A 22,826-nucleotide genomic window follows, 5' to 3' on the forward strand; every position below is an offset into this window, starting at 1 on the left:
CTTTTTCCATTCCTACCTTTCCAATGGACTCTCCATGCACAAGAATCATCTTTTGGGAACTCTTCAGTGGTTTCTTACTATACTTGTTGAGGCTCAGAGAACTGCAAGCCTGAGCCAGATCCCTCTGCCTGGCCCTTCTCCACCACTGCAGCCATGAGATCACTCTCTGATTCTGTCTCCTCCCTGGAATGTACACACATACACACACACACACACACACACACACATGTACGCACGCACGTGCACACACACACACACACACACACACACTAGCTCCTATGCATATATATTCCACCCACCTTCCAGATTGTTCCACCCAATACTTAGGGCTCCATTTCTACATCATCTCCCAAGAGAGCCATCTTTGATTTCCACACTTCCAGACCTGCATGGTCCCTGGCATTGACTCTCTTTTCCCTGCCTTGGCAGTGAAAGAACAGGAAGAAGATCTAATTCACCAGCTTATACCCAGCTCCTAGCACAGCCTCCGCCAGAATGGGAGCTTGGTGAGTATCAAATGAACTGAAAAACTGACTCATACATTGCTAGAATACAGTGATGGGTGGAAAGGGAAGCCTGCTCCAAAGAATCCAGAAACGAAACTGAAAAGAGACACCAGCCATTGCATGTGCATGTGAATAAGAAAAGTTGAAGGAGGCTGGAGAGATGTCTCTGTGGTTAACAGTGCTTGCTATACAAGCATGAGGACTTGAGTTTGAATACCCAGCATCCACCTAAAATGCCAGGCGTGACATACATGGAACTTCAGCTTTGGTGGGGCAGAGATACATGGATCCAAGAGCTCACTGGTCAGCCAGTCTAGCCCAAATGGCAAGATTTCAGTTCAGTGAGAGACTCTGTCTCAGCCAGAGAGGGATAAAGGAAGACATCGTGCTCTGGCCTCCACAAACACATGCACGGGCTTCTGCACAGTCACACACTCTTGTGCATCTCAGTGGTTAACCTTGTCTCTGTCAACTTAGCTGGATGTGGATTCAGCAAGAGATAAGCTGCTGGGCACTCCTATGATGAATTTTCTCAGTCCTCCCTAAATGTGGGTGGCACATTTCCGTGGCAGGCAGATAAGAGGAGGTAGAAGGAAGCGTCACTTATCCTGCTGCCTCTGTATCTCACTGAAGTTCATCCACCCTGTTTGTGAGTTCATCTACCTTGTTGCTGTTGCTATGTTCTACTGCTGACATCAGAACCCACCTTCTTCAGGCTTCCTTTGTGGACTAACGACTAGCAATCCTCCAGGAATCCTCCAGGCCTTCAGTGCCAGACTGGGACTGCTGAGATATCCAGCCTCGTGAGCTGAGCATCTGTCAGGTTCGCAGTCTCTTCAGTGCGAAGAGACAGTCATTGTTGGATTACTCAGATGGTATTGTGTGAACCAATCTAATAGACTTCCTTTAGTATCTAATTATTCTACCAGTTTTGTTCCTCTAGAGAAGCCTGACTAATACATGCATGCACCACTCACACACATACAGCACATATAACACACAACACAAGCATGCATATACACACGTACACAAAAGAGAAGTTGATATAGGAAAATAAAAAAATGGGGGCTAGAGAAATGGCTCAGCGGTTAAGAGCGCTGGCTGCTCTTGCAGAGGACCTGGGCTCACTTCCCAGCATCCACATGGCGGTTAACAACCTTTTGCAACTCTAGTTCCAGGGGAATCCAATGCCCTCTTCTGACCACCATAGGCATTGCATGACATGGGTACACTTACACACATGCATGCAATACACATAAATAAAAATAACAAATATAAAAACAGATGGAGGCTTAAAGGGGAAACTAAAGGGAGGAAAGAATGTTTTGGCGGGGGAGACTTAGGAGGAAGTCAGTGCACCTGCGCAGTAACAGGAAAAGCAAAGGTCACTGATAATCAGCACCTAGCACTTCCTGGCCACTGTGCTGTATCTTATTACTGTCTGTATCTTGAGGATGAGTCCTTCATGTCTGCGGTAGAAGACTTTAATGACTACCGCACAGCTCTTCCCACCTCCTCACACAGTAGAGCAGTACCTGTTCACACTGCAACACTGACAGACAGAAGCAATGGTGGTTTTGTCTAGTCAGCTAAGTGCTTACCAGCACACCCTTGTCTCTGAGTCCTAAGCAAGAAAGTACAAAAAGACAGCAGGACATAGAACAGGCAGGGGCCTGTGATACACATGGGGATGTCAGAATCCTCCCAAATGCACCCATTCCACAGGAAGGAACTCCTGCCTGGTACTGTAAAGATGGCCAAAAGTCCATGGCAGGAAAGGCATAGGCTCTGGTGGAGAGGCTCCTACTGTTGCTTGCTAAATGGACATGTCAGACTGCCTTCTGAATATTCATGTTTATCCCATAGCTTAGTGCTGCTCTCAGCCTTGATCAGGGATGCTTCTGTTTGCAGTGGACACTGGTTAATGCAGAGACTCATAACTGGTCAAAATGCAGAGAACAAGTGACTGTCAAGCACTTGGCCCTAAATGGGACAAATGTATCATCTACAGTGTTCTCTGTTCCAAGAATACTGTGGAAAGGGGGCCGAAAGACTGTGCAAAGCAGAGTATGGGGAAGAAGGCTGTGAAACGCTGTCTTCCAGATATGACATGGCCACTGTTCTTGTGAAGTCACAGTGGCTGTTTACCTGCCCAAGCTGGGGTTCTTAACATCCCAGTATGGATAAGAAAGGTAATCATGAGGCCCCACCCCTCCCCAAGGGACCACTGGCAGTTAACTGCTGCTGGGGGAGAGGTCTTCAGTGGTGTGGCCACTGCTAACTTGGCCTTGCTCCAGTAAATAACCTGCCATCCAATTAAAAAAAAATAAGAGTGCTCCCAGATGGCTACATTTGGTATTCTTTTTTTCTCCCACCTGATTTAATAAGTCACTCTGCAAAAACGGTTATGATCCATTACAGGAGGTGTGACTTCCAGTGAAGAAAACCACAGCTCAGTTCTTTACACAGAGCAGCCACACACAGCAGTCCTTTAAAAACACAGCTTTTCCACCTCAGAGACCAGAAGAGACCCTGGTACCCTTCACCCTAGGAAAGAGTGAAGAGGGCCAAGCAGTCCAGTCCGAACTCCCATCTTTCTGATGGGCAATGAATAGTTAGTAAGCAGATATCTCAGACTCTGGAGCTGGGAGGCCCTGGAGGCCAAGGGGAGCCTGAGCCCCTCACCCGTCCCCAGCTGGTTCCATTTTCTGATATACTTATTACTTGTTCTTTAATTTGGTTAAGGTCAAATAGAAACACCTGTCAAAAAACTTTTTTAGGACTCCATGAGAGCACATTGTGTGTGTGTGTGTGTGTGTGTGTGTGCAAGAGCATTGGGAAGGGTGAATGTAGAGGCCAGAGGTCAACTTTGGGTGTCCTTCCTCAGCACCATCCATCTTTCCTTTGGTCTCTCAGTGGACACCAAGCCTCAGGGATCCCTGTCTCTTCCTCCCCAGCACTGGTTTTATAAACTTGTGCCCCATCCACAGGCTTTTTCTTAAAGTGTATTCTGAATATCAAACTCAGGTCCTCCTGTTTACAAAGTAAGCACTTTACCAACTGAGCTATCTCCACTACCTCACAAAAGCAAATCTTTTTAAATTTAAAAAATGTTTTTAATTGCCTTCCATCTCATCTCCAGCCAGAGCCTTTATATGGAGGAGTGGGAGACAAAAGCAGGCAGTCATTCTGGAGCTGAATCTTATTCCTTTGGCCAAGGGCTCTGGCACATGTTTGAGGCTGTGACGTCTCTGGCTCTCTCGTTGTCATCCCTTGAACTCTTACCTCATTCTCTTGACTCCTGAAATGCTGAGTCTTCTTAATGTATTTTAGTATCAACTGTGTACTCCTCCAGGAACATCAGGGCTAGAATGATGGGTTAACTGGGAATAAACAAGCCATTAGCAGTCTGTACATGTTAATCTGTCAATAATGCGTAGCCAGATGTGCCTATCATCCCAGTACTCATGAAGCAGGAGGATCGCCTAGGAGTTTGAGGCCAGACTGGGTCACATAGTGAGAACCTGTCTGAAATAAACAAAGACTGGGGATACAGCACAAGAGTCATAGTATTTGTATAGAACATGTGAGACCTTAACTTCAGTTTTAAGCAGTGAAATGCATGTGTGGAGATCAGAAAATAATTTCAGGAACTGGTTCTCTCCTTCCACCATGTGGATCCTATGACTCAAACTCAGGACATCAGTCTTGCTGACAAGCATCTTTACCTGCTGAGCCATCTTGCTGGCCCATTTTTATCAAACAAAAATAAAATAATAGGAAGCTGAAGATATGGCTCAGTGGTTAAGTGCCCTGGCTGCTCTTACAGAGGGCCCAGGTTTAGTTCCCAGTATCCACATCACAACTAACTACTCCAGTTCCAGCCGATCTGATACCGTCTTCTGACCTCATCCAGCATGGCAGGCACTGGTATACTTACATATATGCAAATAAAACACTCATACACATAAAATAAAAATTAAAATAATTAAGGTGGAAAGCAACTGAGGAAAACACCTGACATTAACTTCTGGCATCCACACCTGTGTTCACACACATGTACAAATACCCACACATATATGCACCCACACTAACATGTACACCACACATATATAGGGAGAGACATATTCACAGCTCCCCTTGCATGTTAGTCAGCTTTCCTTTACTGTGACAAAACACCTGGATTAACTTATAAGCAAGACCTGTTTTACTCAGATTCAGAAGCCTCCATCCATAGCCGCTCATCTGTGAACACACTGTGAACCTATGGTGAGGCAGCACATCACAATGGGAGCATGAGGTGCTCAAGTCAAGGCATCCATGAAACAGAGCAAGACAGAGGTAGAGGTCAGGGTACTAATGCCCCTGTCAAGGACCTAACCCCAACGGCCTGACTTCTTCCCACTGGGCCCCCACCTCCTCTACAATGGTGTCACAGCTGCCCGCTCACTCTTTAGCATATGGGCCTTGGAAGATATTTAAGATCCAAATGCCTCCTGAACAGAGATGCTGGTTTATCCGGCATATATTCTAGGTCACCAGTTCTGTGTCCATCCACAGAGGTCCTCAACAAGAGTGATGGGTATTCTGGACTGTCAACTTGATGGGATCTTGTGCTGGATAGCTCAGTTATTAACTTGACACACCTGGGAAGAGGAAACCTCAGCTGGGGAGTTGACTCTTTCAAAGTAGCCTGTACACATGTCTGTTAGGCATTTTCTTGATTGTTGAGAGATGTGGGAGGGTCCAGACTAATGTGAGTCGTGCCATCCTTGGGGAGGTGGTCCTGGGTTGTATAAGAAAGCAGGCTGAGCACAAACTAGAAAAGCAAGCCAGTAAGAGGCATTCCTCCATGGCCTGTGCTTCAGCTCCTGCCTCCAAGCTCCTGCCTTGAGTTACTGAGCACAAACTAGAAAAGGCGTTCCTCCATGGCCTGTGCTTCAGCTCCTGCCTCCAAGCTCCTGCCTTGAGTTCCTGCCTTGGCTTCCCTGGATGATGGACTGTGAGGTGTAAGCCACACAAATCCTTTCCTCCCACACCGGTTTTGGTCATACTGTTTTATCGTAACAAAAGAGAAACTAGAATATATCTGGAATCAAGTAAGAAACAGACCTAGGAATGGGTCTGTGAGGGAACTTCCAGGAAGAATTAACTGAGGGGAGAAGGCCTTCCCCCAGAGTGAGTGGGCACCTTTCAATAGATGGCTGAGATAGAAAGAGGCCCAGGGAAAAAGTCATGCTGTCTTCCTGCCTGTGATTCTTATTGACAAATGTGTTGACGCTGCTGCTGCTCCTCCTGCTGCTGCTGTCCCCCAAATCCTTCACTGGTATCAGCTCTGGCTTTTTCAGCCTCCAAGGTAGACTGAAGACCAGCATCTCTCCAATAATCCTCCAGGTCTTCAGCACCAGATTGTGACTACTGAGACATCCACCTCATGGACTGAGCAACTACTGGGCTCTCCTCAGTCTCTCCAGAATACAGATGGCCATTGTTGAAATACCCAGTCCCTAATGTGTAAGCTATCCTAGTAAATTCCCTTTAATAATATATGTGTGTTCTATTGATTCTGCTCCTCTAGGGAACCAGGATTAATACAGAGATTAACAATAATTAATAATAAAATGAACAACTGTGACTGTATAGTACCAGGTAGCTTTAACTGTTAACTTGACAGCCTAGAGGCATCACTCAATTGAGGGATTTTCCAGACCAGATTGGCCTGTGGGCATGTATGTGAGGAACTACTTTGATTGTTAATTGTTGTAGGAGGGCCCAGCCTACTGCATGTAGCACCTTTCTCTAGGCATATAGTCCTGGGCAGTTTAAGAAGGCCAGGTAAGCATAGGTATACAAGCAAGCCAGCAGGCAGCATTCCTCCAAGGCTTCTGCTTCAAGTTCCTCCCCTAACTTTCCTCAGTGATAGTGTGCTGGACAGCTTTAGTTGTCAACTTGACACACCTGGGAAGAGTGAGCCTCAATTCGGAAACTGCACACATTGGATTGGCCTGTGGACATGTATGTGGGGTATTTTCTTGATTGTTGAGTGATATGGGAGGGCCCAGCCCACTATAGGAAGTGCCATGCCTGGGCACTGAATTGTATAAGGAAACAGGCTGAGCATAGGCCTGAGAAGCAAACCAGTAAGCAGTGTTCCTCCATGGTCTGTGCTCCAGGATCCTTTCCTGAGTTCCTGCCTTGGCTTCCAGCTGTAAACTAAATAAACCCTTTCCTCCCCAAGTTGGTTCTGGTCAGTGTTTTTTATCACAGCAATTGAAAAGAAATTAGAACATACATTGGTACCAGGAGTGGGGTATTATTGTGGCAGACCTGACCTAGTTGTTTTGGGGAGGATTGTGAAAGCATTCAAAACTTTGGGCTAGAAGAGCCATTGAGTGCTTAGATTTTAGTGAACTGTTTCTGTGGAGCTTGAATCAGTTCTGCTGAAAGATGTGTAGATGATGGAGGAGTGGGTTGTGAAGCTTCAAGGGGAAGTAAATATTATCAGAGCTGTTTGTATGATAGTTTGAATTGAGACTCTGTGCTTTCTGGTCAGCTGGGGTTGAAGTATCAGCTGTGATTAAGAAAAGCCCAGCACCAGTGAAGTGAAAACTGCTTCACTTGGACAATTGATGCTGGCTAGCTGGTGCTGAAAAATCAGCTGTGAGTAACAAGAGACCAGCATCACTGTGGCAAAGTCTTCTGGCAAGTATTCCCTCCAGGTCAGCACACAGATGCTGTGGTCCAGAGAGGACCTAAGCCCCCATCTCAAGTGGGAAGGAGGACTTGGTACTATGCAAGAGTCTCCTGCATAGTTCTGGTGTTGAAAGCGGGAAGGGGTCACGGAGAGAATCTAAGGCTTTGCACCCTGACAAGACAGAAGAGCCCAAGGTGCAGCCTCAGTTTCAGTAGAGATCTCAGCATATTGGAGATGCCAGGACCCTAGGACAACCACCAAGGGCAGCAGCAGATGTAGAGTGGAACTAGCCTGAGTTTATGAGGCAAGGTGTGTGTGCTATGAACAGCAGGGCCACAAAAGTGAAGCTGCCCAAGTCCTTTGGAACCCAGAAGATCGTGAGTGAATCCCAGATATCCAGTCTGGAGCTACTTTGCTAGACTTTGGTTTTGTTTAAGTGTGTCCGAACCTAACCTTTTGAAATTAGACAGCACTTAGCTTGTCTTGGATTTTGTAGGAGACCACAGTTAAGAGACTTTTAAGAGACACTTTTACCTTTTAAAGTGTTTGACATTTTTAAAGGACTTTTAAAGTTGTACTGTGTGGTGTTGTAATATTAACATCATATCTTGGGGATAAGAAATGGAAAGGTTATGGTTTAATAGTGGTTTGTATGCCAAGTTGACAAAGGGTCAATTGTGCTGGATAGATTAAGTTATCAACTTGACATACTTTGTTAAAGGGAACCTCAATTGGGAAATTTGGATTGGCCTGTGGGTGCATACGTGGGTCATTTTCTTGATTGTTGAGTGATGTGGGAGGGCCCAGCCCAATGTTGGTGGTGCGACCCCTGGGTAGGAGGTCATGTACTGTATAAGAAAACAGGCTGAGCACAGGTCAGAGGAGCAAGCCAGTAAGCAGTGTTCCTCTATGGTCTGTGCTCCAGGATCCTGCCCTGAGTTCCTCTGCCTTGGCTTCTCTTGATGATGGACCGTGCATATAAGCCAAATAAACCCTTTCCTCCCCAAGTTGGTTCTGGTCAGTGTTTTTATCACAGCAATTGAAAAAAAACTAGAACAGCTTGTGACTTGGTAGTGTAAGGCAAATAAAATTCCTCCCTGAACTGCTTTAGACTATTTTATCACAACAACAGAAAGGAAACTAGAACACATGTGCCATAATAAAGATTATAGGACTGTGGCCCTTCTCTCTCTTAAAGAATAAACACCAATATTCATATTATTTTCAGATCATGGTTGATTGCAATTACCTGAAGCTGTGGAAAACATCTAAGCCAAGGCAGAAAGGATAGTTAAAACTTAAGAATGGAGGAGTTCCCCAACACTCCACCATTAACCCATACTTTATCCATCTCTAGCAGGGGCAGGAAGTCACAGTGGAGGGCTGATTTTTCTGGGTATAGAACTTTGGAAATGGTCATATTTCCTATTCTCTCATGAGAGGCAAAAGTTTTCCATTGCCCCTTCTTTGGTGAAAGCCATAAAGTTCCCAGATTATTCAATGCTGCTAACACCCACTTGAGGAGTCAATTCTTTGCCAACAGAGCTAGAACCCTATTTTGATTTTTTTTTTGAATATGTTTTCTTTAAACAGAAGGTTTCCATTTGGGCTGTTGGCAGTAGAAGGCTAAAATATTGCAAAGTTTAAAAAAAGCAAGAGTATTAAAGTTTTTAGTAGGTGCCTCTAGACTGCCAAGCAAACAAGGGCTAAGAGTTTCTCAGAATGATCCCCACAGAGAACATGGCTAACATGAGGTCAGTTGAAGGTCAAGTTTCATGGAGTCTGTAGATCTAATACAAGTTCAAGTTCTTCAAATTTGGAGTGGAGGACTGGGGAGATGCTCAGTCAGTTAATTGCTTGCTATACAAACACAATATCCTGAATTTGATACGCAGTACCCATGAGGAAAAAAATAAAAGTAAAAAAGCCAGGCACAGCAGTGCCCAACTGTAATCCTGGGAGGCAGAAACAAGCACTCCGGGGTTTACTGGCCAGTGAGTCTAACTGCATCAGTGAGTTCCAGGTTCAGTGAGAGACCCTCTCAAAAAATAAAGTGGAAAGAGACGCCCAACATGAACCTCTGGCTCCACGTGCACATAGACATGCAATCCTACACACGTGCCTGCACACGCATTCACACAACGTTTTGTATGGATTCTTTGCTTCTTTTTCTACCTCAACAGACAGAAGGGAAGAAAGGCTCCATGGAACAGCTTTCCTCTTTGGAACAAGGACACATTTCAGACACCCTAGTGTGGCTTCACACATGGAGTCCTCAGCACTAGAACAATGAACACCTTGGTTTTGAAGGTTTTCTGATGTATTCAGATGGATGACAGGACAAAATGATCCCGGAAGTGCTCATGAACACCATGAGGTCCCTTCTCGGCCATATCCATAAGATGCCTTTTCTGCAGATCGATGATTCAAAGCAGTTTCTCATAGGATCTGAGAGTTGCAGCTGGAAACCCAGATCATTGTCTGTTGACCTCCGAAGCAGCACAAGACAATCCTAAGCCCAGAATCCTTGGATCAAAGAACCAGTGGATCTGACAAGCTGCTCCCATTGGCCCAGTGGATTCCAAGGGTGGATCCCTGGCAGGGGCTCTAGTTGGTAGCCCTGACAATATGAGCTCCCAGAGAGCAGCCACTTCCATCTTATGCACACAAAAGGTATGTAGGATGTTCAAAAGGCACCCAGCACACCTTCCCTGACTGCCATCAGGAAGAGGAAGATATATGTGGCCCTAACTATGAATAGTCAGACCAGTACTTGGTACCTTGTTGCCGATTAAGTAGTTGAAAAGGATAGGCCTGGTTCCCCCTGACTCCAGGTAACTAGCAGTATTGATAACTGTTCCAAAATTCAGAAATCAACAAGCAGCAAAGAATCTCCTGCGCACTAACACAGAGACAGGCTGATGCAGCTATTCGGGCTCCCTCTTCCAGTGTCATTGATTTGGTGGAGAAAGGGAAAGAGAATTCAGGGAGGGAAAACGGAATGTTGTTTTGCCATCACAGGAAATCAGTAATCAACAACCTGACAGGAGCACAAGCAAACTGAAAGTCTTGTACAGTGGTTCAAACATGCACACACTTATCATTCATTCTAGTGAGCACTTACACACACCCTCTGGCCGGCATCTATCCTAACTATCAGTTACATACACTTCATAGTCAGCAACCATCCTAGCGAGAAGCTACATACCCCGTGATCATCATCCATCCTAGTGAGCAGCTAGCTATACACCCCATAGTCATCATCCATCCTAGTGAGCAGCCACACACCCTATGGTCAGCACCAACCCTAGAGAGCAGTTATATATTCAATGGTCAGTACCAATCCAAGTGAGTAATTACACACCCCATGATCATCATGCATCCTAGTATGCACTTACTTTACACTCTAGTCCATGCTCTGAATCCATTCTAACATGCAGTTACACATCCATATCCCATGGTCAGCATCATCCTAGCATGCAGTTATTTTACATACACTCCATGATCAGCATCCATCCTAGTGAGCAGTTATACACACAAACTATGGGCAGCACCCTTCACTCAAGAGGCTACTTCTATGTTGAATGTCTCCTGCCTGAAAGGTATTCTCTATCCAGCACATACTGGAGATTGATCTCTGATATGTGCTGGATAGAGAATACCTTTCAGGCAGGAGACATTCCTCCTACTCCAGAAAGCATGCACACCTGGCCATTTCTTTCTATCTTGTTCATAATGACCCTTTCCTTTTCCGTCTTTGTGAGCATGCTGGTTCCTCCTATTCCCGCTCATCCCTGCTGTGCTTTCACATCCATCTGGCACATGGGGTCTGTACTGACCCAGCGGTCTGGCCCTCTTCCACCCTGGTAACACACACCTGAAGGTGCAGTGGGTGTCACAGGCCCATCTGTCCACTCATGTCAGACACTGGAGCCACAATCCTCCCAGTCACAATACTAATACTTACGCCAGTCCAAGCTTGCAGATTTAGAGACCAACCCTAGCACAGCCCTACCTCATCTTCCATGGCAGGAGCAGCAAGATTCAGAGAGATGGACTGACCATTCAAGCCCACACCTAGCTGTTCTGCCTTTTGCCTGCCAGGCCCTGACTCTGATGCACTACCACCTGAGAGCCAACACCACAGTTCCACATAGCTTGCAAAATGGCCCAACTTTCCATCATCAGGGCTTTAAAGGGTATTTATCATATGCTCTTTCAAAGACAGACATCTATTTATCCAAAGGTGACACCCAATGTAGAAGTGTGTCCTATGCAGGATCGAAGGCTCACAAACAGCTGATGGTTCATTTGTCTTTGTTCTTAAACAGGATTACAAAGGAAATGAAGGGAATCACTAGGTATTTCTGAAAATGAGACATTTGCTACTTTCTAATCAGAATGAAAACAGACCCAATCCATAATATCATAGGGTGTGTGCCTGTGGGTTGTAGAGGTGGGAAGGGGTGTGTGTATATGTGATGGGGAAAGGAATGTGATGTGTGGAGGCAGAATAGGGCTAAGAGATGTATGTGTATATCTATACAGGGTGTGTGCAAGGTGTAGGGGGTGTATGTACATAAGGTGTACTGTGAGTGGTGTGTGACATATGTGTATGCAGTATGTGTATAGGGTGCAGGGGGGTGTATATTATGTGAGTTATATGTGTCTGTGGGTGGTATGTGGCATGTGTGTATATCTATATATTATGTAGGCTGTGTGTATATGATATGTGTTATGTGTGTGTCTGTTATGTGGAATGTGTGTGTGTGTATGTGTGCGTGTAGGATGCAGGTATGTGTAAGCATATGATGTGTGCTATATATCTGTGAGTGGTATGTGGCATGTGTGTATGTCCATGTAGTGTGTAAGGCATATGAGTGTGTATGTATGTGATGTGTGTATGTGTGTAGTATGTGGTATGTGGTTATATCTATGCAATGTGTATGTTGTATGTAGGGTATGGAGTTGTATATGAATGAAATGTGTTATGTGGATATGACGTATGTATATCTATACAGTGTATGTATGGTGTGGGTGTATATGCAATGATATGTGGTATGTGGCACATGAATCTTTGTAGTGGGATATGTTTAGCTGTGAGGTATGTACATGTGGATATGTGGAGGGATTTTTTTAAACATTGATGCTTCTGTCACATAAGAGATAACACAGTTTTCCAGATCAAATTAAGAATGTTAGCATTATTGTCATGAAAGTTTCTTAAATTACTGTTCAGTTCTTGGACAGTAGTCACATGAGAGCTACATATTATAAGATTTTTAAACAACTCTAAGGAAAAATACCAACTTTTAAAGTTCAACTCCACATCAAGGAAGATTTTTTTTAAATCTAGAACTAAAACTAAATTTGATTAACCCGTTATACAGGAAAGGCATCTTAGATGTGCTCAGGACTTGGCAATGACTGCTCTCACAGTTTTCTCACTTATTAAAAGAACTCTTAAAAATCCTTATATAGATGGACTCAAAGCAAAACTTAAGAACAAATTTTAGAATAAATGCAATTTATAAAAATAATTTATAAAGATAAAGATAACGAAATAACGAGAACGTTAATGAATAAAGCAAATGATTCACACCACCCCAGATGTCACGAGATTCATAAGTGGGAGAAATAAAGAAACTTTTAAATGATTTTTACAAAAACAAGCTTTGTTCTGTTAGAAAACCAGTGCCAGAACATCAGGAAATAACTCCCTCCTTTGTGGCTGTTAACACCTCCTATAGGTCTGGGGATGTCAGTGGTGAACTCTTGCCTAGCATGTGTAAGGACCTGAGCTCAATCTCCAATACTGGGGAAAGAAATCTGTAAACAGCTGGCTGGTTTTTTCACGGGGGGGGGGAACACCCGCATACAGAAACAGAACTATCCCCAAGATGTATGAGCAGCCTTAATCTACCGATTCCTAGGTGACAACCACTGTGTGCACAGCTCTACACAGTGATCCCTTAAACCTTTGCTTTCCAGTTGGATCTCAGTTTTGCAGGTAGCAGTGGAACTGCTCTAAACATGGTCACTTGTGAGCGCATCTCTGCCAGTGAGTTCCTCTCCAATCACCTCGGCCTTTCAAAATTTTTCAAGTGACCTAAGGAGCCCTTTCTGTGGGGATCACATTGTAGTCCACAGTATCACATCCCCAACAGCAGCCTCAGTGTCCACCAGGCCCAAACTGAACCTTAGACTTGTCTTCAGACAGCTAGCCCCAGGCTCTTGAAGAAGAACTGTGAACTGTGCCTGTCTAGCTTTCCTTCCTAAAGTCTCCCCTGCAGAAACCAGGATGGAGATGATGGGCACCAGCATGTGGCCTTTGCACCTGCTGCAGCTTCACGAAATCCTCCGACTCAGGACCACAGAATTCAAAGGTTGGCATGCTGAAATTGATATTCTTTTCTATTTCTACAAGAGTGTTATATCTAAACAGAAAACAATTTAAACAGAAAATTTATGAAGTATTCATTAATCTTTGCTGTTAGATTTTTCTTTTCTGTCTATCCAATGATTATTTCCTTGCTCTTTCTCTTCTATGTTACTACAATTAAAAAAAAAAAGTAAGTGTTGTCAGTAAGATCTGGCTGACCATAGTCTAAATCTTGACCCCTCCTGGGTGCATGAGCTCCTGCTGTTATTTAACATCAGGCCAGGATGGCACTGTAGTTCAGTTGGAAGAGTGTTTGCCTAGCATGCCCGAGCACTAGATTTGATCCCCCACACAGCATAAACCAGGTGTGGCAGTGCAGACCTGTAGTCTTGGCAGTCGAGAGGTGGAGGCAGGAGGATCAGAAGTTTGAGATTATCATTAACTTCATGGCAAGTTCAAAGCCAGCCTGGGATATATGAAACCCTGCCCCCCCCCAATTTTTTTTAAGGATTGGAGAACATAACATAATGCATGAATTCTGGTGGGAGGGGGTTTTGGGGGTGTAGATAGGAGGTCTAAATATGACTAAGATGTATTGTATGAAATACGCAAAAATTCAATTAAAAAACAGAAAAAAGGGGGGCTGGAGACATGGTTCAGTAGTTAAGAGCATTTGTTGCTCTTACAGAGGATTGAATTCCATTCTTAGCACCTACATAGCAGTTAGCAACCATCCCTAAACTCCAGGTTCAGGGGACCCAACTTAACCCTCTTCTGGCCTCCACAGGCATTACACACACATGATACACTTACATACATGCAGGCGAACACTCATACACATAAAATAAAAATAAATTAATTTTAAAACTTTTAAAAGATTAACAGAAGGCTTGGAAGTGATGGAAAGATAGTTTAAATTTGCTCCTGGGGAACTTTTTTCAGTTTTAAATTTTCCATCCTTCATTAATTAATGCTATCAGCTACTGCAGAAATAGTTTGATGCTTCATAGACAAGCAAACCCCACCAGGCTTGGATATCTTACGGTCCCTCTCTTAAGTAACTAGATGATGCCGAAATATCCGAGTCTTATCACTACTGTAGATCATCCTGATATTACCTATCAGTAGGTATGTCTGTTAGGGGAGAAAATCTGTAATGATTCAGTGTAGGAATCTTTCAGAAACTGAGCATCTGGGGCTTTCTTTAAGTTAGAAAACAAATTTATATCAAAGAAAATTAAATCCTTTCCCAAATGCTAAAACTTAAGATTCTAGAAGTGAAACCTAGTTCTAAGACATGGTCTGGTTTTTAGTCACCAGAAGTCTTTGAGGGACACAGAGGAATATTCACGTATCAGTGAACAATACCAAATGTGGGCTTTTTTTTTTAACACTTTACAATTTTTCAATGAAACAAGTTGGTTTTAAACTCAACATGGACAATGCAGGAATCTGCACATGTGTGCCAACAGAGAGCCATGCAGTCATTTGAAGGGGACGCACACACAAGACATGCAACTGTCCTTTAGTGTCTGGCTTTCTTTCTTCATGATCTTAAACTCCTCCAGGATTTCAGGGACCACAGGACACCATTATTCACAGCTGCTGACCAACCAGGGGATGAAGCAAGGACAGTGCAGATCACCAGTAACTGGTACCCTGCACCCCTGTGGCACTGTAGTGTCCCCTCACTGAGGCACAGTAGGCTCTGAGCAGACCCACTCTGCTCTTCCACCCATGAAGTTCCCCTGTTGACACTGGGGTGACTCAAAACCTGGCTCCCACAGAAAGCACCCAAGCAGAGCAGCTTTATCTTCCTAGAGTCCAGTTTGGCCTTTGAAAGGGACATCTCCCTTCCTCCAAAGGCAAAGGCAAAGCCTTAGGCAAAGTGATGCTTTTTCTAAAATAACAATTTAATTTTTCTGAGTATTTAAATTCCAGATTCATTGACATTGTTTGGGGACTGATACAGTTAATACTTTTTTTAAGTCTAAGTTTGAGTAGTGTCCCTTAATTTGAAAACTCCCCTCCATGAGCGACATAATACACGCAAAGCTTTGCCCAACTCAGTTCACCAATTTTAAATGTAGACTTAACAGAAAGAAGTAGCAGTTATAAAACTAACATTCTAGGGGCTGGAGAGATGGCTCAGCAGTCAAGAGCACTGACTGCTCTTGCAGGGGACCAGGGTTCTATTCCCAGCACCCATATGGTGGCTACAAACTGTCCTTAACTCCAGTTCCAGGGGAATCCAAAGCCCTCTTCTGACCTCCGCGGCATTGCATGACATGGGTGCACTCACATACATGCAGGCAATACACTCATACACATAAAATAAAAGTAATAAAATATTTTTAAACTAACATTCTAGAAGTAGTTGTCAGCATTTTTTGTTTGGTTGGGTGGCCCCTGACCTGCAATTTAAATAAGCAATACAAGAACTATATTCATTTTCTTTAAGATAAACTCAACCAAATGCGCATATTTTATGCTGATCTGTGTCACTTTTGGTAAAATATGACGATCCATGTTCAGTAGCTGAGAAGCAGGTCAAACTAAAATGCAGACTTGGATTGGGGACAGACCCTATTTTTAACACTGATGGACACATTTTTATATGTTTTTTACACAGTGAAAGATAACAGAGTTATACATTGCAGGGAGTTTTACCTGAAGGGGTGCCCTGTGGAATTTTTTCATTGGATCTGCAGCTAGTGCTTACAGACCAGTGTCCTACAGTTTTATTAACACAAGAGGGGACAGGGTTCATGTCTCATTTCTGTTTCAACAAAAAGCTACGCCTTGGGTGGCAGAACTGAAACAACACAGCCGCGTTCTCAGCCCTGTCTGGGAGAACTGTGCCCAGGGGGAGACTGCGGCTGCCGCAGCAGGTCAGGCAGGAGGAAATAAGCACTTAGCAGAGCACTGGAACTGTGCTGACTACCTGCTCCTTAGATACCATGGCTGCCAACTGCATTGTGGTCTTTATCATTCTTTGCAGCCTGTGGGTCCAGGTGCCACAACTACACCCACCCCACCACCCCATTTAAATGGAAAACTACAGTCACCAGAATAAATAGTCCCAAAGTCTCTTTTCAATGCTGCAAACCAAAACAACTCAGGACCAAAGAAAATCTTGCTAGGTAAGAAAATAGAACCCATCTTATATAGAAAGCAAGCCAGCCCAGCGTATGGCCAGCCTTTCAGGAGGTGGGCATTCTTGGTGTGGAGGGAAGAAGTGGCCCACCCTGCCGCCAGGGGAGGACACAAAGTTGTGCCACCAGGATCCATCGTTCATCAGGGAAGTGGGCTGCTGGGTCTGACAAGTGTACTTCATAAACCAGTAGGTAGGCCAGGCCCGAGTCCCATGGCTGGGCGCCCAGGGCGAGAGGAGCACTGGCGGGACAGCTCATTAAGTCAAGTGGCAGATGCATGCCCTAAAATCGGAGCCCAGAAGAAACCAGGCCCTTTGGTGTCGCCAGACTGTTCAACCTTTTCCGCAAGTATACACGAAAGGCACATTTGTAGTTCGCTCCTCGCCTTGCCAAGCAAAAGGATGGCTAGGGAAGACCATCTCCTTGCATCCAGTACGACAGCCACGAGTGTTTCCCGCACCCTGGGACACCAGAGAAGGACCTCCGCCCCTAGCATCACTCACCCCTCACCCTGACCCCAGGACCCCTTCCAGGGCGCTGCGCTCAGGTTACCCACCTTGACCACATAGGTGACTCCGGGCCCCAGCACCTGGTCGTTGGCGTGCGGAGCGCCCCGCGGGGTCCTGGGCAGCGGCTCGTCGCCCGGCCGACCCTTCCTGGCGGCGCTCATGCTGGCGGCCTGGGCGCGGGACCCAGGGGTTGCGCTGCCGCCTTCTGGGGCGGCCAGGCTGGGCGCGCTGCAGCTGCCCGAGAGCCTCGCGCCCGCACGCTCCCGGGCGGCGGACGACAGGCCGCGCAGGCCGGAGCTGGAGAGTTTCAGGTGGGACACCTTGTGGAGCAGGTGGCCCAGGCTGCCGGGCCCATCGTCTGGCGCCTTGCGCAGCGCCTCGCCCGACACCAGGTAGGGGGTCGCCGCGGCCGCCGCCGAGACCTTGCCGCCGCTCACCGACAAGCTGTGGAGAAGGTCATCGGCCGATGTCACCGCGTCATCCCTGAAGCGGTTGTATTTGGTCCTTGGAAGCATGCCCCTCCGTGGGTTCGCCGCATCCGCCCGGGCGCTGCTGCTGCCGGCCCCGGCGCGGGCTACCGCGCATAGCACGCGAGCCGCGGGCCCCGGAGCGGCACGAGGAGCTGGGGTCCCGGGACAGCCTGTGTGCAGAGGGACAGCCGAGGCCGAGGACCGTTAAAAGGCAGCACCGCAGCTGCCACGCAGCGCCGGCCCGGGAGACCGCGGCTTGGGGTGGAACGCCGGCTTTGCCGAAGTCATAATTGCCGCTGCTGAAGCGCCCGGCTGCCTGGGGCTGCTCCAGCCCAAGCGTGACTCACGGGGAGAGGAGACCCTTCTCAACAAAGGCTTGGTGAACTCCGCAAATCACTTCCTGTAGCAAGAGACAAGAAACCGGCTTCCACCCGCCGACAACAACTACAGCCAATCAATTCTCAAATTCCCTTTTTCTACCTTCGTGGAGATTTCTTTCCTGTCTTGATTTTTCGCCTGCCCCCTCCCCATCCCGCATCTGTGCCAAAGGTAGATCCAGTTCCTTCCAAAGATCAGATAAACTTTCTGAAACCCATTATTCCATCTTAGGGTTTGCTCTTTCCGGCTCAGCTCGTCTGCGTCTGACAGGGATGCTTTAAAATGTGACGAAGGCTTTTTAAGAAGAAGTCTTCGGCAATTCCTGATGAATCCTGATTTGGAAAGTAGCAAGTATTTTTCAAATAGAAAAATAAAAGGAATCTTCGCCAGCAGGTGAGCATAAAAACACCAGTTTCCTGCAGTTTTCTTCCTTTTCAGAGCAGCAGAGCAGCCATGACGAGGCTCTGTGGCGATGCAACTCCTCAACAAAACACACACAAAAATCAAATCTACATATGAACTTCCGCCCAGTGCAGCTCCAGGGGTCTTCCCTGCTAATTTACAACAGTCAGCCGTCTTTCTCAGCCAGGGTTAAGTTGAAAATCTACTTCCAAAAGGGAGGAGTGCTTCTCTGATGAGCGGCAACAGGCTCCAGAAATCCATTCCTGAAAAAGAGGGCTGCGATTCAAGCTTTATTCCAAATGAATGTGTTAAGCTCTGGAAACACGCCTAAGAGACACTAGCAATCCATTTTAAAGCCCCTTCAGTTGTTGCTTGCAGCCCTTCAGCCAGGATGGGGGTAAAATGCGGCTGCTCTAACTGCCCACCAAATCCACAGCAAGAGAAGCCTCGTAGTTGGGAGTCAGGCCCAAGCTTGCAGTGACACGCGTAGGCCTTCTTCCTCGCGCTTGGAACACAACAGTGACGGCCTTTCCGGAGGTCTTCCGGAGATTCTGGGACCCACTAACCCCTTTGGTGGCCTCTGCCAGGTGGCCGCATGCGTTAAGATAATAACCTTGCGCCACGGTGAAGAGAGTCGCTGTCAAAGTTTCCTGGTAACTTCTGCACAAGCGAATGCGTTCGCCTCTAGCACACTAGCAGGTCACCCTGAGTCTTTTCACGCCCAGGGCTGATCGTGGGTGGCACCGAGGTCCCCGGGCTTGCAGGGAGCCAGAGGAGAGGAGTTTAGGGAGCGCCACCCACGGCGCGCGCGGGCGAGGCGGGCTCCGAGGATGCAGGAGCGCAGAGCAACCGCGCCGTCCCCGGCGCAGCAAACGCGTCCCCACCGTTCTCCTCCCGCGCCGCAGCCCTAGCCCAGCAGCCACCCGGCTCTCTCCTTTCTCCCTTCCCCTCGCTCGCATAGCAACAGCAGAAGCACACCCCACCGACGATTTCGAAGGAGATCAGAGTCCCCCTCCAATCTGAAACAAGTCAGCCCCACCATTCCCAAACCGTGGTCTTCATTAGAAAAAAAAAAAAAAAAAAAAAAAAAAAGCGGCAGAATGTGAATGAGATGCTGTTTGTGTGAATGAAAAGGCCGGCGAGCGAGCCAGCGTTTCTGTGAATGGAGCGGGGCCTTACAGCCGGTGCCAGACAATCCCCTGGGCTCAGGAGGCCTCCTCCAATCAGCGACCGCGCCGATGACTCATTCAACAAAGGCTCGCTCAATAGTGGAAGATTCCATTTCAATCAAGGGCGGGATCTTTTATCCAAGGCAGTGTGGGAAAAAAAGAGAAAGGGGAAAAAACTCAAAAAAACCCACCACCCAGTTTGATTACAAAAATGCTGGGAACGCCATGACGGTGGGAGTGGGGCGGGGGATGGCTTTATAGGGAAATTCGAGATCGCGGCTCAGGTCTGTGTGAAGCAGGACCACTCTCTTGGAGGTGAGCTGTGCCCCAAACTTTCATTCACTCATTCTTCTACATCATGGAGCAGCCATGAATGTACCAGCTTTTCTTATGAATGTGCAGGGAAGGCGCAGTCAGAGTCTTAGCCTCTTCCCCTTAAGTCTTTCCTAACAGAAGAATAAAGGACGCCTGTGCAAACTGTAGTCCCCAAGGGGGAAAATTTCAAAGCTGCAGCATTAACCCGTTAGCCAGCAGGAGACTTTGAGTTCTTTTATTATGGTGAGGCCAGTGCAAGAAAATGAGTGACAGAAAATATGAAAGGCAGTATAAATTTCCTGCATACAAAAACATACACTCACAGGTGTTAGTATCCCAAGAATATGATACAGTAGAGTGAAATCACGATTAACCGGAAGATGATTTGAATGTTTTGAACCGAAAGAGAAAAGAAAAAGCCCAATATGTGTGGGCTTCAGGATGGAGCTCTCCAGCACCTGCGTGGGAGCCCCTCTCTACCGCTGATCCAGGAGAGCCCTTTGTTCTCCCCCAACGAGCTGGGAGATGGTCCCCAAGCCTCTGGGTTATCAAACTGCAACAAACTGGCATTGGTAAGAAAGGAGACGCCTGGGTAGGTAATAACTCTAGACGAGATTTTCATAGTCTGTGCTATGGTTTGAATAGTGTTCTCTCTGAAGGCTCCTGTGGAAATCTAATCCTCATGGGGGAATTCAGAAGGTGAAATTTGATCTAACTGTGGTGTTTAAAGGAAGGGCTTATGGGGGTGACTGGGATAGGCCATCAGAGTGGAGGCCTGGAATTGAATCTTTCTATCTTTATAAGAAGAGAAGGGGCTGGCTTGGTGGCACATGCCTTTAATCTGAGCACTCCCAAGGCAGAGGCAGGTGGATCTCTGTGAGATGGAGGCCAGTCTGGTCTACATAGCAAATACCAGCCCAGCCAGGGCTACAAAGTAAGACCCTGTTTTAAAAAATAAATAAACAAAAATGGGGGAGGAGACTCAAGTCATAGTCCAGTCAGTCGAGTGCTCACCTTTCAAGCATGAAGACCTGAGTTCTATCTGCAGGGACTCACATTAAAAAGAAAAAAAAAAAATGTGCATAGTAGGACACTCTTGTGATTCCTGTGCTACATAGCCAGAGACGGGCAGTCTCTTAGAGCTCCCTGGTCAGCCAACCTAGTCTACTCAGCAAGTTCTAGGCCAACAAGAGACCTTGTCTCAAAACAAAGATGGGGTCAGGGAGATGGTTTAGCAGACAAAGGTGCTTGCCACCAGACCTGAGTTTGAGCCCTTAGTCTCACATGGTGAAAGAAAAGAACAACTCTTGTAAGCTGTCCTCTGACTGCCACCACACATGCCCTGAAATGCACAGACACACACACACATACATACATACATACACACACACACGCGCGCGCGCACACACACACACACACACTAAAGCTAGCAAAAATGTATTTTTAATAAAAAGAAAGAAAGAAAAAATGAGGGCTGGACAGATGCTCTTGCAGAGGACCCAGGTTCCATTCCCAACATCTACATGGCAGCTAACAGTTATCCATAACTCCATTTCCTGGGGATCCAATACCCTCTTCTAACTGCCACAGGCATTGTACGACATGGGTATACTTACATACATGTAGGCAATACACTCATACACATAAAATAAATAAATAAAATTTAAAATACCAGAGTAAAAAAATCAAAATCAAACGTGAATCCCTCTTCCCTCACGTTTTCTCCTACCTGACTCCCTATCAGCCCTCCACTGTCATTTCTCTCTTAATGGGACACATCACCATCTGATTATCTAGCCAGTCAGACCTCAAGCCCCAATCCTCCTAGCTGACCTCTCCCAAGTCTTCACCACCCACTTCCAATTAGTCACCCAATTAGACACTACTGTGTCTCTTTGCCTCCTGTCACTCCAATCCCTTCCCCTCTCTCCATGATTGCTGTCACTCTGCTTCCTCTCAAACCCCTGCCCTACAACTGCTGCCAGAGCAAACTGACTACTTTTGGCAGCCATTGGATTAAAGTCTTTTATCGCTTCCTGAATGATAAAACCCAAACTCTTTAGCACGTAAGAAGTGCTTAATGATTCTGTCCAGAGCTTGCTTCTGTTTGGGGGTGCTCTGTACTTGTGGGCTACTCAGAGGTCACTTCATAGGTGCTCATTAAATTCCAACTGAATCAGTCATCATCACTTGTTTCTGAGTCTGGTCTCTGTCTCCTTTTCTGGCCTCTGTCTCCAGCAGCTCCCATCCTTCCCCACTGGAGCCTTGCTTTACTTCTTGTGGTTTTCCTGCAGGATAAATTATTCCTGCCTCCACGTCTTTACATAGAGTTTAAGTGACTTCCTTGTTCAATAACACAGCATTATCATGTGTGACCGCTAGCAAAGTACTTAATCTCACGGCTTCAGATTGCTTCTCTGTAAAGCAAACCAGACAGAGATCTCATAAAGTTTTAGCAAGGATAAAACAGAGATGCAAACACAGCTTACATTTATACTACATCCTAAATGCACTATATATAAAATGCCATTATATATAAAGCAAATCCTATATTAACTGCTACCACGTCCAAGGAACCTCTTAGAGACCTGAAGCAGAATCCACCTCTCTTCTTTTTTTATATTTTATTGATTATTTTTTAAATTTTATGTGTACAGGTGTATTGCCTGCATGTACGTAAGTGTGCCTGTGTCATGCAGTGCCCACAGAGATAAGAAGACAATGTCAAATTCCCCTGGAACTGGAGTTATGGACAGTTGTTAACTGCCATATGGATGGGTGCTGGGAATTGAACTCTTGTCATCTGCAAGAGCAGCCAGTGCTCTTAACCTCTGAGCCATCTCTCT

At 46.1% G+C, this 22,826-nt stretch overlaps 1 protein-coding gene across 3 annotated transcripts in view; it reads right to left on the bottom strand.

Moving 5' to 3' along the window:
• The window catches only part of Shc3 (SHC adaptor protein 3), a 219,120-nt gene extending 199,274 nt beyond the window's left edge, over positions 1-19,846 (bottom strand). For all 3 annotated transcript variants that reach the window (XM_029558971.1, XM_029558969.1, XM_029558970.1), the window contains exon 1: positions 17,294-19,846. In XM_029558971.1, coding sequence (XP_029414831.1) covers positions 17,294-17,761 — 468 coding nt within the window. In that variant the 5' untranslated portion in view covers positions 17,762-19,846. The remainder of the gene's footprint in view (positions 1-17,293) is intronic.
• Between the last annotated feature and the right edge of the window lie 2,980 nt (positions 19,847-22,826).

The sequence above is a fragment of the Nannospalax galili genome, unplaced genomic scaffold, assembly GCF_000622305.1.
Source record: "Nannospalax galili isolate Female #2095 unplaced genomic scaffold, S.galili_v1.0 scaffold1409, whole genome shotgun sequence".
In the NCBI taxonomy this organism is placed as follows: Eukaryota; Metazoa; Chordata; class Mammalia; order Rodentia; family Spalacidae; genus Nannospalax; species Nannospalax galili.